The sequence below is a fragment of the Chelmon rostratus genome, chromosome 7 (genome assembly GCF_017976325.1).
Source record: "Chelmon rostratus isolate fCheRos1 chromosome 7, fCheRos1.pri, whole genome shotgun sequence".
NCBI lineage: Eukaryota > Metazoa > Chordata > Actinopteri > Chaetodontiformes > Chaetodontidae > Chelmon > Chelmon rostratus.
Genome location: NC_055664.1, coordinates 23811896 through 23826598, shown reverse-complemented (window position 1 = coordinate 23826598; position 14703 = coordinate 23811896). Strand labels below are relative to the sequence as shown.

At 38.8% G+C, this 14703-nt stretch overlaps 4 protein-coding genes across 5 annotated transcripts; 1 reads left to right on the top strand and 3 right to left on the bottom strand.

Annotated features, from left to right (window-relative positions):
- The first annotated feature begins 644 nt into the window (after nt 1-644).
- On the top strand, nt 645-2227 carry ndufc2 (NADH:ubiquinone oxidoreductase subunit C2). Its single transcript, XM_041941242.1, has 3 exons — nt 645-879; nt 1402-1545; nt 2035-2227. Exons 1-3 carry the CDS (start codon nt 741-743, stop codon nt 2082-2084), a joined length of 333 nt encoding a protein of 110 aa, XP_041797176.1. The 5' UTR covers nt 645-740; the 3' UTR covers nt 2085-2227.
- A 258-nt stretch (nt 2228-2485) lies between these two features.
- On the bottom strand, nt 2486-3121 carry LOC121609710 (thyroid hormone responsive). The gene has a single exon (XM_041941411.1). The coding sequence runs from the start codon at nt 2900-2902 to the stop codon at nt 2486-2488; it is 417 nt and encodes a 138-aa protein (XP_041797345.1). The 5' UTR covers nt 2903-3121.
- Nucleotides 3122-5206: 2085 nt separating this feature from the next.
- guca1c (guanylate cyclase activator 1C) lies at nt 5207-7096 on the bottom strand. The gene is made up of 4 exons (XM_041941246.1): nt 6902-7096; nt 6216-6365; nt 5557-5644; nt 5207-5343 (listed from the first exon to the last, which is right to left on the bottom strand). The coding sequence occupies exons 1-4, from the start codon at nt 7094-7096 to the stop codon at nt 5207-5209; spliced, it is 570 nt and encodes a 189-aa protein (XP_041797180.1).
- A 3049-nt stretch (nt 7097-10145) lies between these two features.
- Nucleotides 10146-14647, bottom strand: LOC121609291 (TPA-induced transmembrane protein homolog). 2 transcript variants are annotated; one of them, XM_041940878.1, is made up of 7 exons: nt 14239-14647; nt 13734-13811; nt 13440-13505; nt 12895-13030; nt 12465-12625; nt 11656-11726; nt 10146-11548 (listed from the first exon to the last, which is right to left on the bottom strand). In XM_041940878.1, exons 1-7 carry the CDS (start codon nt 14302-14304, stop codon nt 11362-11364), a joined length of 765 nt encoding a protein of 254 aa, XP_041796812.1. In that variant the 5' UTR covers nt 14305-14647; the 3' UTR covers nt 10146-11361. The 2 variants fall into 2 exon arrangements, with proteins under 2 accessions (XP_041796812.1, XP_041796813.1); XM_041940879.1 differs by having other exon boundaries at nt 13440-13502; nt 14239-14644.
- Nucleotides 14648-14703: the final 56 nt, after the last annotated feature.

Below are 14703 nucleotides of genomic sequence, written 5' to 3'. Positions count from 1 at the left end.
CTTCGTTGGTGTTCTGCGGAGTTTTTATACTTCGTTTAATGGCGTGCTTTTATTCCACAGAGAATATTTTTTTCCTTATAACTTTATGTATCTATCGGCCGTGTGGTCAGGAGGGACTGTGATAAGAAATATGCTCAAAATTAAAGCTCATAACCTGTTATACAACTTAATGTGTTAGCTAGACCACATACAGTACAAAAAAATAATTAATTAATAATAAATTAAAAAGCCAAAGTTGGGACCAACACGAGGCAACGATTTAATAAAAGGTGGATTCTTCAACTTGAGCAATTTTACTAAATGACCGGCTTTAGCCCTCTTCCATAAGACTAGCCCACTGCTACTACTTTCCAACTTTACCGAAGTTTATTACTTATACTACTAATAATAATCGGCTAATTTACGGATGCTCTACTAGCCTATACTGCCACTGTGGCGACTTCATTGGAAAGTCCTGCTGCCGAGTGTTATGCGTAAGTTATTTTAAAATATAAAAAAAGTGTAGTGTCATCGAAAAATGATCGCATTTATTGCCAAATGTAAAGTTTTATCGTTTAGCGTTGGTTGCTAGGAAACAGAATAGGCGGAACGCAAGCGGCTCGTATTTGTTCTGGCCGGACGTTTCATTCGGTTGCACACCATGCCCTTGACTTCCTACGAGAGGTGATTCCGGATAAGTAAACGCAGGCACAACCTGGGAGGTCGCCAAAATTTCTGAATTGAAGGGGTGATTTTTCGCCATGGGGATCATACCAGATGAGGGAAAGGCTCTCCCTCCTCCCGGAGTCGTCAACAGGAACTCGCTGTGGCTGGCCGGTGTAGGCTGGTTCTCCGCGATGCTTCATAATGGCATCAACCACAGGCCGCCGCTAAAATCAGGTTAGCATGTTTGCTAGCTGACTTTCAGACTAACGTTGTCTTCTGTACGGCGATGCACTTTCCTCTCAAGCGTATGGTGTGTTGTAGTCACAAAACCTGCCCTTACCCTGACACTGGGCATTTAGCAAAGAGCCAACCTGTTGTGTCATAGCGGAGCTGTTGTTTGTTATGACACTTCAGTTATGATAGCTGACAGAGTGTGGTTATTTCCTCAGGCCTCTTAAACATTCAGCTGTTAAGTTATTACAACCAAACTAATAGTTTGGTTTGTATTCTGAATATGTATTGTACGTTTCTTTATACTTGGTTTGTATTGGACTTAATGTTGCAGGTAGCATTAGTAAAAAGACCTACATTGAACTTTCTGTAACTTGTTTCTCCTTATTTTGAAAAATAGAAGATAAGTGTAGGTCTGTGGTTCCACAGAAGCACAATGAAAGCTTTTAATTGTGCTCTCAGTTCAGACGTCATGTTGTGTGCTTTAAACACAATAATAATATCCCTCCTATTTTCCTCTCTTAGGTGTTCATCGACAATGCCTTCTGGCAACAATTGGTTGGTTCATCGGCTACCATATTACAAAATATGAAAATTACATTTACGCCAAACTTGACCGAGATATGACGGAGTATATCAGACTTCACCCAGAGGATTTTGCACCAAAGGGTAAGTGAAGACACAAGAACCCAACAATTCCACTGTCCTAGTGTATAATGTTTGATGCACATGTCTTCATAATTTTTATTAAAGTCTGGGAAGGGACATTGATTGGGACCAATTCATCCACCTGTCTGTACAGTTGAGCAAATTATGTTGTACATCACTGATGGTTTTTGATGAAAATTTATGGCATGATACTTGTCAGGTGGATTTTTATTAAAAAGTGAAGGAACTGCACAGTGCTGGTATTATGTGTTTATATAATACAAGCATGTTGTGTTCTTTATGAATATATTTTTATTTCTCTGTTTCTCTGTGTTCTGTTATCCTAACAGCAATCATATGCTGGTAACACACCTGAATCTTAAAACATGGTCAATACAAGGGGATGAAACCCCATGCTGTTTATACCTTAATGTCTGTAGTATGATAGGACATATGTAAGGCTCATGTATATGTGCAATTAAATTGTTCCTGTTTGTTTTCTCTCACCAGAAAAAAAGACCTTTGCAGAAATTGTCGAGCCTTTCATTCCTGTGCGCTAAGTGTTTGCAGCTGGTGAAGATGCAAGAGGAAAGGAGAGAGGAAACATTTGCAGATTACCATCTGTCTTGACTGGTCTTTTTGTGACATATTTCTGTCATTTATTGTGTGATATATAGCTATGTAAATAAAAAAAAATATCCAAATTCAACATTCTCTGTTGATTCATGATCATGTAATGAATCAATCTTTTTGCCATATCGCTGCACCATAGCAGTTATTACAGTTAGCAAAATGAAGAGATGGAATTGATCAGTTTTGGCAATGCACTTTTATTCCATATTCATTAAGTTAGAAGCTTGGGGTCACTGAATGTAAACAGTTCAGACATTTGAGATGATCACATGACTTTGTTACACATCAACACCAGATGTTTCCCTGATATCCACATATCTTATGTTTTCTAATTTGCCACTCCAATTATGTCCATATATTTCTCAGTTACGTTCCGAGTCTTCTTGGTGAGGTCAGTCATCACAGAAAACAGTCCTCTCAGGTGGAAGCGAAAGAGAGCTTCAGGTTCTGTGTCCAAAAGAGGTTCCAGGGTCTTGAGCATAGTGTTGTTCTTGGCTTTGTGGTCATCCAGGGGAATCAGACCGCTCTCCACTGTGGTTCTTATGGCCTTGAGCATCAGGTAGTTGTCATACAGATCTCTGCAGGACTCCTCTGCTGCATCACAGTCCCACACCTCATCGGAGGGCACATCTCTCAGCAGGTTCGGCAGGAGAATGGTCTGCTCCATGTCACTGACAGCTGAGCTGTATCGTCTCAGAGCCAAGAGCAGGCTGTTTTTGTTGAACTTGGCCTCGGCATGCTGCATCGTTTCAGTTGGATGTGGTTGACTGTTCCTGTGCTGTGGTGGCTGACAGTAGGAAGCAGTGTGCAGTGCAAAGCCCTGAGAGCAGGTACTGGTGTATTTATATGATGAACACAGGTGGGTTGATCAGTGCAATTACGTAATTACATCATCCGATACACATAGGAATGATTTGAGTGCTATGTGGAGTCAAACCCTTATCTTTGTTTGATTTACACAACCTGTAACTTCTCAGAGGTCATAATAATGTCCACCAGTGTGCACCAAAATGAACCTGTGAAATCATTAACCGGTCAGACCATAACTCCCGGCCCTTCTGTTGTCTGTTTGCACAGAGTATCTCAAAAAGCAAAGAGAACTCGGATGATTAGTCTTGAAAGTCTTGAAAAAATTATGCTTCATCATGGTAATCATAAAAAATAAGGAAGCTAACATTGAATTGAGAGGGTCCAGGTGGGCCTGGGCACAAACATTTGCTTCAAGGCCTTTTCCCCCTTGAAAATAAGTGACTGCTGATTATAAGGTCCTTTCATGTGTGTAATGAGCTCTGGTATTTTCTGCAGAAATGGAAATGAAAGCTCTGCAGACAGTCTGTCCCTTGGCAGACTAGCACATGAGAGGAGCCAAGCAGCACCCTGAATACCACTTTGTGTCTCTTAAAAAGACAAACATTGTGTAGAATATAATAGCTGCTCTTGGGATCAGTACGATTTGCAATATATCTTCATGCACTGACGTATAGTATCACAGCAGTTTGAAGCAGTCTGGTTGTTATGGACACCATGCACTGGCTTCCATTTTATATTTAACATCAGTTATTATGCTAAAACAATTCAGCTGCTAAAGTGAACAAGGGAGCGATTCATCTGACCAGAATTTAGAAACTCCAGTTGTTACAAACCCTGTATCCTTTTGACAATGGTCTGCTCAACAGAACAGAGTTTCTTGAAGCATGCTGTCCCTCTCTGTGGACCGTAAGTCAGTAAAGTCAAAGCTGTGAAGCGTCAGTCTTGAAATATGAGAACTGAAGTCTTTCAGCATATAATTGAACTCTTGTGCTCTCAAGATGGTTTCCTCCAGCTCTGTCAGTCATCAGGTGTCTAAACAAGCGAATAATAATGCTCCTACATGCTGTACTGTATGTGGAGTTTTTATGCACCCTGGTACATACAATAACATTTCTCACTCCTGGTTGTTTAACATAGCCTCCATTATTTGCTAGCGTTCCCTGCATAACCATGTAGTAAACGGCGCAGTCAAGGAAAACTAGTCCAGTTTGTGCAATGTGGATACATCACATCAGGGATTTAAACTGCATCCTAATCTGGTGAAAAATGGAATAATTATACAATAAACTGCCAGCGTGAAGATTATTTCCTTTAAAAGTACAAAAACTTTTTAAGAAAAACATTGTATTGATTTTTAAGGCAACATTGTAACCTTAACTGTTGTAAAATATTGTAAAATAATACCTTTCATGTCAAATATTTTTTACATTCACTCACTACATTTATATTTAGTAACCATCCAGTTTTTTTTTTTGTTTTTTTTTAGAAAAGCAACAGTGTAGATTTCATGTAGATTTTACAAGAACAATAACACAAACAAAGAACAAACAAACTCAGTTAGTGTTTCAGATGTTAACCATACAGTGTTAACACCCAAATACTGGAATTATGGCGTAGATGGCATAGGAACTGACCATGGCGCTTTCTGTCATGAATTTGTAAGAAATTCACAAAGTTGGCAGTTGTCTTTAACAGGACTAATAAAAATTTAAATGTGAATTATATATACAATTCTAAATTAATTATAACAAGTAATTAATTATAAATGTTTGTAAGTAAGCCACTCTGCTTTCACATTGTGCCTGATGGTGCTGCAAACGGAGAGTCCCATTCAATACTTCCAGCTCGATAAGATTGTAATACAGTAAATCAAAGCAATTTATCCACCTTGTTTTGTGCCATCTACTCGATCCATGATGGGAACCTGAGAGCAGATGGACCCTCCCTCACTGAGACTCTCCAAACACATGTCCTGTTTAAGTGTAGAAAATCTTAACAAAACTGGAGGACCGAGACACGTGAGAGCACAAGCAGAGGGAGGAGGATAAATTCTCTGCTTCCCTCATCCAGAGAGATCATATCTGGATGGAACAGCTCAGTCACTCCTTCTATTTCGTTCTGTGCAGTCTGAGATGGAACTTGGCTCTTCTTCCATCAAGCACATACACTCTTTCCTCAACACTGCAATCCACCACAAGCAATCTTCGTCGTCCACTCAATCCAGTTTGTTGATTCCGATTCAGTTCACAGCTTTCTTCTGCTGACCTCTGATAATGATTTCAAGAACATTTGTAAGATCCATCATCTTGGTGAGCATATCCATGATGTCGGGATGCTCCCTGGCTCCACTGATGAACTCCTCCAGCGTCAGCTCGCCTGAGGACACAAGTAGCAAATATTAGGTTTATGTCACAATGGGGATTATTATTTTAAAAGAACAAATCATATATATAAACTACAATGTTTATTGATGCTTCATATTCATGCACTAGAGATTACTTCTAACCAAGGACACCTTTTTTATGTTCAGAGCTGATAAATCACTATATCATTACATTAGCCCTGGACTGACAATAAGATGTTCCTTACCTTCCCCGTGCACATCGATCTTCTCATATATAAGAGTTACGATCTCCTCTGGAGGGATGTCGTAACTTCTGGTGATGTCTTGAATAGCCTGATAGAACAGTTTACACAGTTAATTGTTAGTAAAAACTCAAAGGCCTAATGTCTTTATAAAATACACCCTTTTTTATCTCAGTCAGTTGCTGAATACAAGAACTAAATAGAATACTTAAGTGAGTAGTATGTAAAACTGATAATCTTTTAAGAGCACAGCTGCTAGTACTGGTTCTACTACACCTACTACTGCATCAAAAACTACTACTACTACTGCTGCTACTACCCCCACTACAGCCATGACATGCAGCATCCTGAGCTCTTATGAAGTGTACAATTATGAATATAATGGTGATGAGGTAAAAAGGCGTCATGTAATCTGTCGGGTGATTACTGTGTGTCTTCTTCAGTGAGTGAATTGTGTTACAGGCAAGGCTGTATTTAGACTTGGAGTTAGATAAGAAGCCCCCCCGGATTAGATGTCATGTCTAGTTCATGGCCAGTTAAACCCATTGCTGTTCTTTCAGAGAAGAGCGGCTAAGCTTTATAATTCTCGAAAATGTGAGCTGCTAAGACCTCTGGTTATGTGAAATTCCAATTATGAAACATTAAAAGAAAATATTTTCTACCTTAAATATAGTCTCCAGTTCCTCCTTGTCAATTTTCCCATTTCCATCTTGATCAAAAAGCTTGAAGTACCACTTTAGTTTCTGGTTAATTTCTCCTTTGAGTAATAAACTTATTGCTGCAATGTATTCGACGAAGTCTATATAGCCATCCTGAAAAAGACACATGAAAGATATGGTTAGAGGAAGGACTATAAATGCATGTGTTTGCAACGCAACACCAAAACTTATCATTTCAATTACAAATGTCAAAATAATATTTGTATAATTACGTATGTGAGGGCAATTCAAAGGGACACCATAGCAGATATATAAAGACACTGTAAAAGGTCATAAATCGTCCTCGAGCTTTGTGAAAAAATGCAGGACTGACAGAGTAGAGAAAAGCTGACCTCTTTCCTGTTGATCCGTCATGAAAGGTCAGAGATCACCGTAATCTCTGCCATGTCTCTTTAAAATTTTACACTCTTCACGCAAAATAATGAGTTGAAATAATACAGCAAGCCTCTTATTTTGATACAAGGCGAGTAATTAGATTTTTTTCAATAATGTGCATGCATAAGTTATTCACCAAACAACTGTCTTATAAGTTTGTAAATTGTTGCAAGACTGACCAGACTTTTAATGGAATTGCATCCATTTTTTCCTGAGCTGGGGAAGAAGAAATCTGTTGCAGGTTGTTTTCTTACCCCATCCATGTCAAAGGTGAAGAAGACTTGGTCCACATAGCTGCTGGCCTCCTCTGTCATACCGTTCATTTCAAGCATGGCCTTGAGCTCGAAGAGTGTTATGAGGCCTGAAGGAGACTCCCTCATGAATTTGGTGTACCAGTGGTGCATGTCCTCCTCTAGGATATCATCCATACTGGAGCAGTGGGTGCCCATTATTCCTCCGGAGGTGTTTTGTCCAGAATCTTGCAGAAAGCCAGTGGTGTAGTTGAGGCAAGAGAAGAAAGTGTGCACACTGAGCACTGGCAGCTGAGAGGTCTGGCTGAAGCCTCATGCAATGACCAACTTAATCTTTAAGTCTCGGGGCAGCCAAAAGGAGAGATAACCCTTTAATGGGATAACAGCAGGAGTTTTCCAAGAACCTCAGGACACTGCATGCTCTAAGTGGGATTGGTTGCAAATGTCCATGGAGTTGGTCCTCTAATGTGGAACAATGAAGGCCTCAGGTTTAAACTCTTGACCGGGGACAAAGGTGCATTTCTTTTTTCGATTTCTTCCATATTTATATTCCAGTATTTTATTATGTTACTTCTGTGTTTTTACAGTTTTTACACTGACCTTTAGTGAGGTATATCCCTTGCTACCATTATCTTGCATTCTTATATACAATTTGCCCAAACAGCTGTGCACTCATTCATAAAGGTTATCACACACTTCTGGGATTTCCCAGGGAATTAACCAAGGGACCTCCTCTTGGAACCTACTTATCCTCTTTTCAAACATGAACAGATTAGTGATATTTCTGACCTACAAAACACACATTAAGCTCCTTGTGAAGTATTACATAAAATTATTAGCTATGATAAATATAGTCATACATAGTAAAGGTGTGATAAATATCAGGCTGTGTGATTTTGTGCTGGTTTGCAACAATTTTACAACACTTTTGGGACACAAGAGATTACATAAGGGTTAATTACACAAAAAGGTTTCATTGAAGTGAAGATTGTCCAATCAAAGTATGCTCTGTATCTCGCAGTTTGTAATAGTGTAACCTGCAGCCACGTATACTGGAAATATTTCATTATCTAATGAAAGACTGAAAAACACATACATGGAGGAATAAAAATGTTTGCTATGATGTCCAATTACAACTGATTTTTTACAATGCACACGGAAAGATGGAGTGCAAAAAAATATAGAGCAGTCCTGAGTGAAAACCTTTTCCACACAGCTCATAGGGCAAAGGTTTACATTTCAACAAGACAATGAAGCAAAGCCTGTTGCCAAGAAAAGACAGGAGTGGCTTCAGGAAAACTCTATGAAAGTCTTGGAGTAGCCCAGCCAGAGTCCAGCCCTAAACCCAATCGAGCACCTCTGGAAAGATCTGAATACGGCCATCCACCAACTCTCTCCATCCAGCCTGGTTAAGCTTGAACAATTCTGCCAAGTAGAAACCTTCTGTGTTAAGGTGTGCCAAGCTTGTAGGATCATTTGCAAGAGGGCTTAGGGCTGTCATTGCTGCCAAAGGTGGTTTAGCCAAGTACTAAGTGAAGGGTCTGAATACCTTGTAAACGGGGTATTTCAGTCTTATATCTTTAATACATTGACAAAACACTCCAAAAACCTGTTTTGCATTACCATTGTGAAGTATGTTGTGTAGACTAATGAGAAAAAATGAATTGAATCCATTTTAAAGTTAGCAACTTTCTAGCACTGTACCTGCTCACTTACAATCCCATCAGACCTCTCAGGTCATCAGGTCACAGTGTTCTAACTGTACCAAGAATAAGAACCAGATCTGGAGTGCGTGTGTGTGTGGTTGGGGGTTGGGGTTTCTGACTTCCTTGCAGGTCAAGTCTTTTGCAGGGCAGGTCGTCATCATATCAGTGTTGTTGTTTGCATCTCACTGAGTTTACCTGTAATGAAATGTTCTATATAAATAAAATTGCCTTGCCTCACATTTGCAAAGAATTAAATCATTTTCACTCCCTCCCAGTTCCTACAAACAGGTCAAAATAACTCAAACCCCTTTTGTCTGATTTCCTTAATGACGAGCAAAAAATGTACTATGCTTAAAAAACACAATTTTCTAACACTTTTCTTCTTATGTTAAAAAACCGAAACCGTTCATGATGACCCTAAAAATAATAACAGAATTAAGAACATTAAAGAATTCCTTCAGGCACATTATATAATCATCAATTGAATGACTGTTTTTTGACCAAAGTGAGTTTGATACTAAAGGTATTTAAGTAAATTTTATCTGTGACATGGTTTGAGTCAATAAAGACATAACAGACATGCCAGAATGGATAAATACACGTTTAACCAGTACTGTTGACCCATGGCTGACCTCTGAGATTATGGGTACGATAAAAACTTGAGAGTAGCAAAATGCTGCATAAACCAATCAAACAATCAAAGCTCAGGGTCCTTATTATGGTAAATCTGGCTTTAGATGATTGACAATTCTCAAAAGAGGATTGAGAAAATGGACCATCAGTGACTACAGACTGCACAGGCAGCTTGTACAAGATATACACAACCAGGGTCCATGCTGCTGCCCTGTGCCATGATCTCTCAGTGCTGCCAACAGACTAAGAAAAGTGTTTACTTTAAAGATAGAAATCTGCAGAAAATAGCCTCCATAACACTAATAACAGTGCAAGACCAGCTTAAGTTAACTAAAGTTGCCTATTCCGAATCAATAAATCCAGTCTAAAGTGAAATGTGCAATGTGTGTTTATTAATATTTAGCCCAACATTTGCAATATTTGCAGGTTTCAAAGAGAATGTGGAGGGATTTGGTTTTATGTACAGTAACAAGCTGTTGAAATCTCTTGGATCCTACTGATGCACTGCTGTTTAAACTTGACCTTTTGACCAGCATGTGACTATCATGCAGCAAGGACATTTGGGAAGTACACGTGAAAACATATTTCCCCTTCATGAAAAAAAAAGAAAAATGTATTACAAGAGAAAATAATCAGTATTTCCTTCCATATACAGTACTATTAAGAATTCATGTCATGCACGGTAATATTTCCTTTTCAAGTGACTCTAGCTATATCTTTTCAGTGTAGCCAGTGTTAGGTGCTCAATAAAACACAGCCGTTCATGGGATTAAACTTAATATAATCTTGTCTTCCAGAACAAAAATAAATGTTTTTAGAATTTACAGACTCTGACTTAGTTACAAACAACTATTAAAAACTTGGATTTAAGCTTCAATTAGGTGCACAGTTTCAGCAGATACACTGTATCTGTAAAAATCTTCCTTTATTTGAAAAAATATAGGCCATACACATTTTATCTTACATGATTATCTTGATCAAACCATCACCATCAACCTTAATCAGATATGATCTTATCACAAAAAATGAACTCATTAAAAAAAACTCTACATGGCAATTAGTGTCTTAGTTGTCTGAAGTATCAGCTATTCTCATTAAGTCTTGTACCCAGTGCAACCAACTGAAGTGGAAGAATGACTGTGACCAGATAATATGACATAATCATTATGCACAGCTGTAATCTTATTAGAGGACAGACTGGTTGACATGATCACTATCAGGAAACAAACTGCAATCTGACATGCTGACAGTTCTAGTTAAAACATGTTATGCACCACCAGTGCTATTAAATGCAACAACCCACTACTGCCACAACTCAAGAAGAAAATATCAAACAAACAAAGGAAACACCTCCTGTTCACTTGCATGTGGGACATGCACTCCCCCTACTGGCCAATCACAAAGATGATCAGAAAGATTAAATGAGGAGGAAAACGGACTCAAGGAGTATGTGTCAAACAAAGCAAAGCTGATTTTCCTGCAGTGTGTGTGTTTTAAGAGTGCTCTGCAGTTTTGGCTTGCAAATTACATGTATTAAGAGACGAACAATAATGGCACAGACATGCAAATATAAACACTTGTATTTCCATCAAAAACACTTATTCAGCCACAGGTTTTGTACAAACAGTCATGCATGTATCACAGTGATAGGCAAGGAATGAATATAAATAATTACAGCATTGACATTTATACCAATACTCATACACGTAATAAACTTGCAGTTAAACAAGGCACAATAATACACAATCTCAAATATGAAAAATTGTCATGAAATCAGCAAAGTCTTGCTTTTTGTTGGCATGCTATTGTGAGATAAACCACTCAGTTTGACAGTAAGTCAGTTTACCTGACCCACACTGTTGACTCATTCTTATTGGGAACAGTAAAAGCCAAGATCCTCCATATGACCTATAGTCATGATGGGTTTGTGTGACTGTGATCATGTCGTTTCCTGTGGTAAAGATGCATGATATGCAAAATTTCTACAGACTCACGGGAGAATCACACAGAAGTCTGACAAATCATACAAACATGCACCTTACTGTAGGCTTGTGGTTTGCTCATTGTCTCAAACCAAGATACACTAATTTTCAAGTCTGTTTGTGAACACTTGTCCTTAATGCCTTAAAAACATTTTAGGGAAACTGGATCAATGTACATCTTCTCCGACTTATCCAGCTCCTGGTCATACAGAAACTGCCTGAACACATTATACACCATTTCCCTGCTCAGAGTAAAGTTTTTCAGCAGATCCTGCTGTTCTTCAGGCATGAGAAACGTCAGCTGGTAGTCAGCGATGACTGAGCCGTTTCTGTAGGGAGAATAAAACATGCAAATCACAAAATGCTAAATCTAGTTGTTCCACGGAGCAGACGTGAAAAATATAGTCCAGAACCACTGAGTGTGATGTGTGTGTACCTGAAAGCATATATCTCAGCTTTGGAGAAGTATCGTCCCAGTGCAGGGGAGGATCTGTAGAGGTCAGCAAGCTGGGTGGGGCAGGTCGAGACATGCAGAAGCAAACAATGAGAGTAAAATGCATTTGGCTGATCCTAACCTACTTTGACTTCACTGGGAGCTCTATCTGCTGCTGAGTGCTTTCCACTTAAATTCTCCGTAAGAGATAAAACCAGCTGCAGAGGGCTTTCAGCAGCAGGTTTTTGTTCTGTGAAGCTTGTGGCAATACTGTCTCATTTGCAAAGATGTTTTTCCCTTGGAAATAATGGATTTTACATTGACAGAATAATATAATAATACAGTTGTCAGACTATAGTGTGAAATGTGATTTTATAAAACAGGGACTAAGTAACTCAGTGTTTCATTTATCATCTTCCTCCGTACATGTTAGCTGGCACTGTATGTTTTTCATGGAAAGAACATTAATGTTACTTGTAATGTAAATAAAATGAGCTTGCCTTAATAACATAAGTAATTACTTCTACTACTACCATTAAGTATCTGCCTCACTGTACATACTTCCCTTGCATCTTTCCCCCGGTTTTTTATATATTAAGCCATTATACTATATGCATCAAGTCAGTTCTCTATTCGTGATGTTAAAATAGGTGTGGTTGTCAGGAGACAGCTGATGCAATAGCAAAAGAAAGTAAGAATCACAAAATATACAAACATATAATGTTTGCCAGCACATTCTACACTAAATACAACCAATCAATATGATTATTTAAAATACATTATTTGAAATACAGGTCATAATTGAGCCAAACCTTTTCTTCTAAGTTAGGAGCGAGTGCTTGGCTTTCATTGGAGGAAAGGGCGAGATGATCCTCTGTGAAGACCAGATTGGGCAGTTGGAAGCTTCCATTGAAATGTAGAGGAACTTTAAACAACGAAGGGTCAAAGTTGTCATCCACGTCCTCGTGGACTGCTGCTCAAAGAGAAAATGGGTAAGTGCTGCACTAAAATAGTAACATTATGTTAGCATTCACCTCCCATTGTTTGATACTTCTGAAATGATGTTCTCACATGAGCATTGCATAAAATGTACATATTAGCCTGTAGCTGCCATGACCTTATAACACATGTGCTTTACAGTATGTTAAATGACCCAGTTAAACATCAAAGTCATTTAAAGAAATGTATAGTTTTTACCTGACCTCTCACCTCAACATGAAACACACTCATCATGAAACTTACCTGAGCAAATGAACAGGGAAATTAAAATCACAGCAGGGATAAGGACAAAGATGATGATGCTGATGACCATCCATAGTCTGACTTTCCAGAAGACGACCTTATTCAGCTCTCTCTTTATCCTGCACGCAGCGCTAATCTAAAAGCAGAATGAAATTGCTTTGTCAAGATATGGCTACAGTCTGTGGGGGTTCAAGCTCGATACTATGATAGATGTTTGGTGGGGTATCACTTTAATGAGACATAATTCAAGAAGAAATACTAACAGAGCATAAAAAACAGTCTTCTAAGTTAGAAGAAGAGTATTCTTTTAATTATTGACAAGCATCAAGAAACAAGAAAAGAAAATCTGAATACGCTGATGTTATTTACAGCTGCACTGTCCTTGCCTGGTGTCCAGGAGATGGATGGGAAAAAAACTGAATTATCACATGGTAACAGAAAAGTTGCACTTCCTTTGTTCCAAGCGCAGGAGGAAGTCACCAATAAACAACAATTTTAATTTTTTTTTTAAGTCTTCATAACTCTCCAGGAGTGTTTGTATTTACCTGTTTCCTCTGAGTTTCTGCTGCATGGCTCATGGGCCTCGTCTCTCCATTACATTCGGTAGTCTGCTTAAAACACACAGCAGACATGTCATTTCTTTCCCTTTACTATAAATAGAATAAGTCAAGTTGTTGCCATACAGACAAGGGCTCCTTTTTTGCCTTACGCTTATACACAGAAATGGAAAATTCATGCTCAATACAGTGTATTGTTATTCTCATCTCTTGCATAGACTGTAAACCTGAACAAAACCAAATACAAGTTACCCAAGAGCACAACTTTAAAAGGAGGCTCACCTCTACAGAAAGCAAAACATCTCCCTCTGTTGCAGGAGGGGTCCTGTGGGCCACACCATCGCCATTCCCTTCTACTTCCTAGGAACAGGCAAATGTTGGGGAATATTGCTATGAAATGCTGGACAACACTAAGGGCATTTTTGTGCAAACCGATGACATACGCTACACAGAGTTGCAACACAAGATTGTTTTGTGATCGATTAATCTCTTGATTACTGGCTTGGTGAATCAATTTGTTGTTTTATCTATAGAACAGCAGAAATTGTGGAATATCTCAATCAACATTCACAAAGTTGCTATACACAGTGTATAGCCTAATATGCGTCTAATTATTATAACAATATATCCTTCTTCTAATAGTACTACAACTACTAATTTTAATACTACCAATAATAATTACAATAATAAGAATGTATTCTTGTTACTACTGGGTATAATTATTGATATTATTGGAATTGGGCAGGCCACTAAATCTCTCACTTAGCTATGTACCCCATTAACTCACCTGTTCTTTAGACAAATATGCTCCGTGGTTCCCATTCGTCTTGAACGTCTCCAGCTCCGTGGCCATGCCGATTTCCAACTCCCAGAGGCAAACGAGTAATTTCTTTTTTGGCTTGTGTGAAGCCTGAACCCGGAAGTGCGTATTTGTTATAATTTCCAATAATGAAACTACTCTCCCGCGGGGCCTCAAACGTCCCAGCTGTGGTTCTGAAAGGCAGCGGTTCCTTAAACAGGTCACTCAGCGAGTTCACACTGTGTCATGACTTTGTCATCGTGGGAAAGTTTTTTTCTTTTTCTCCAGAAGCGGACATTACTCCCTTTCGTCAGTGCTCGTCCTCTTCCAGCATGCCAGGTGAGAGTTTCCTTCAAGTATCGGTACGGCTGACGTCGAAGGCGTTTTCAAGTAAAGACAGAGGGAGGAGGCGTTTACAGACAGTACGATGACAAATGAATGCGACACAGCTCT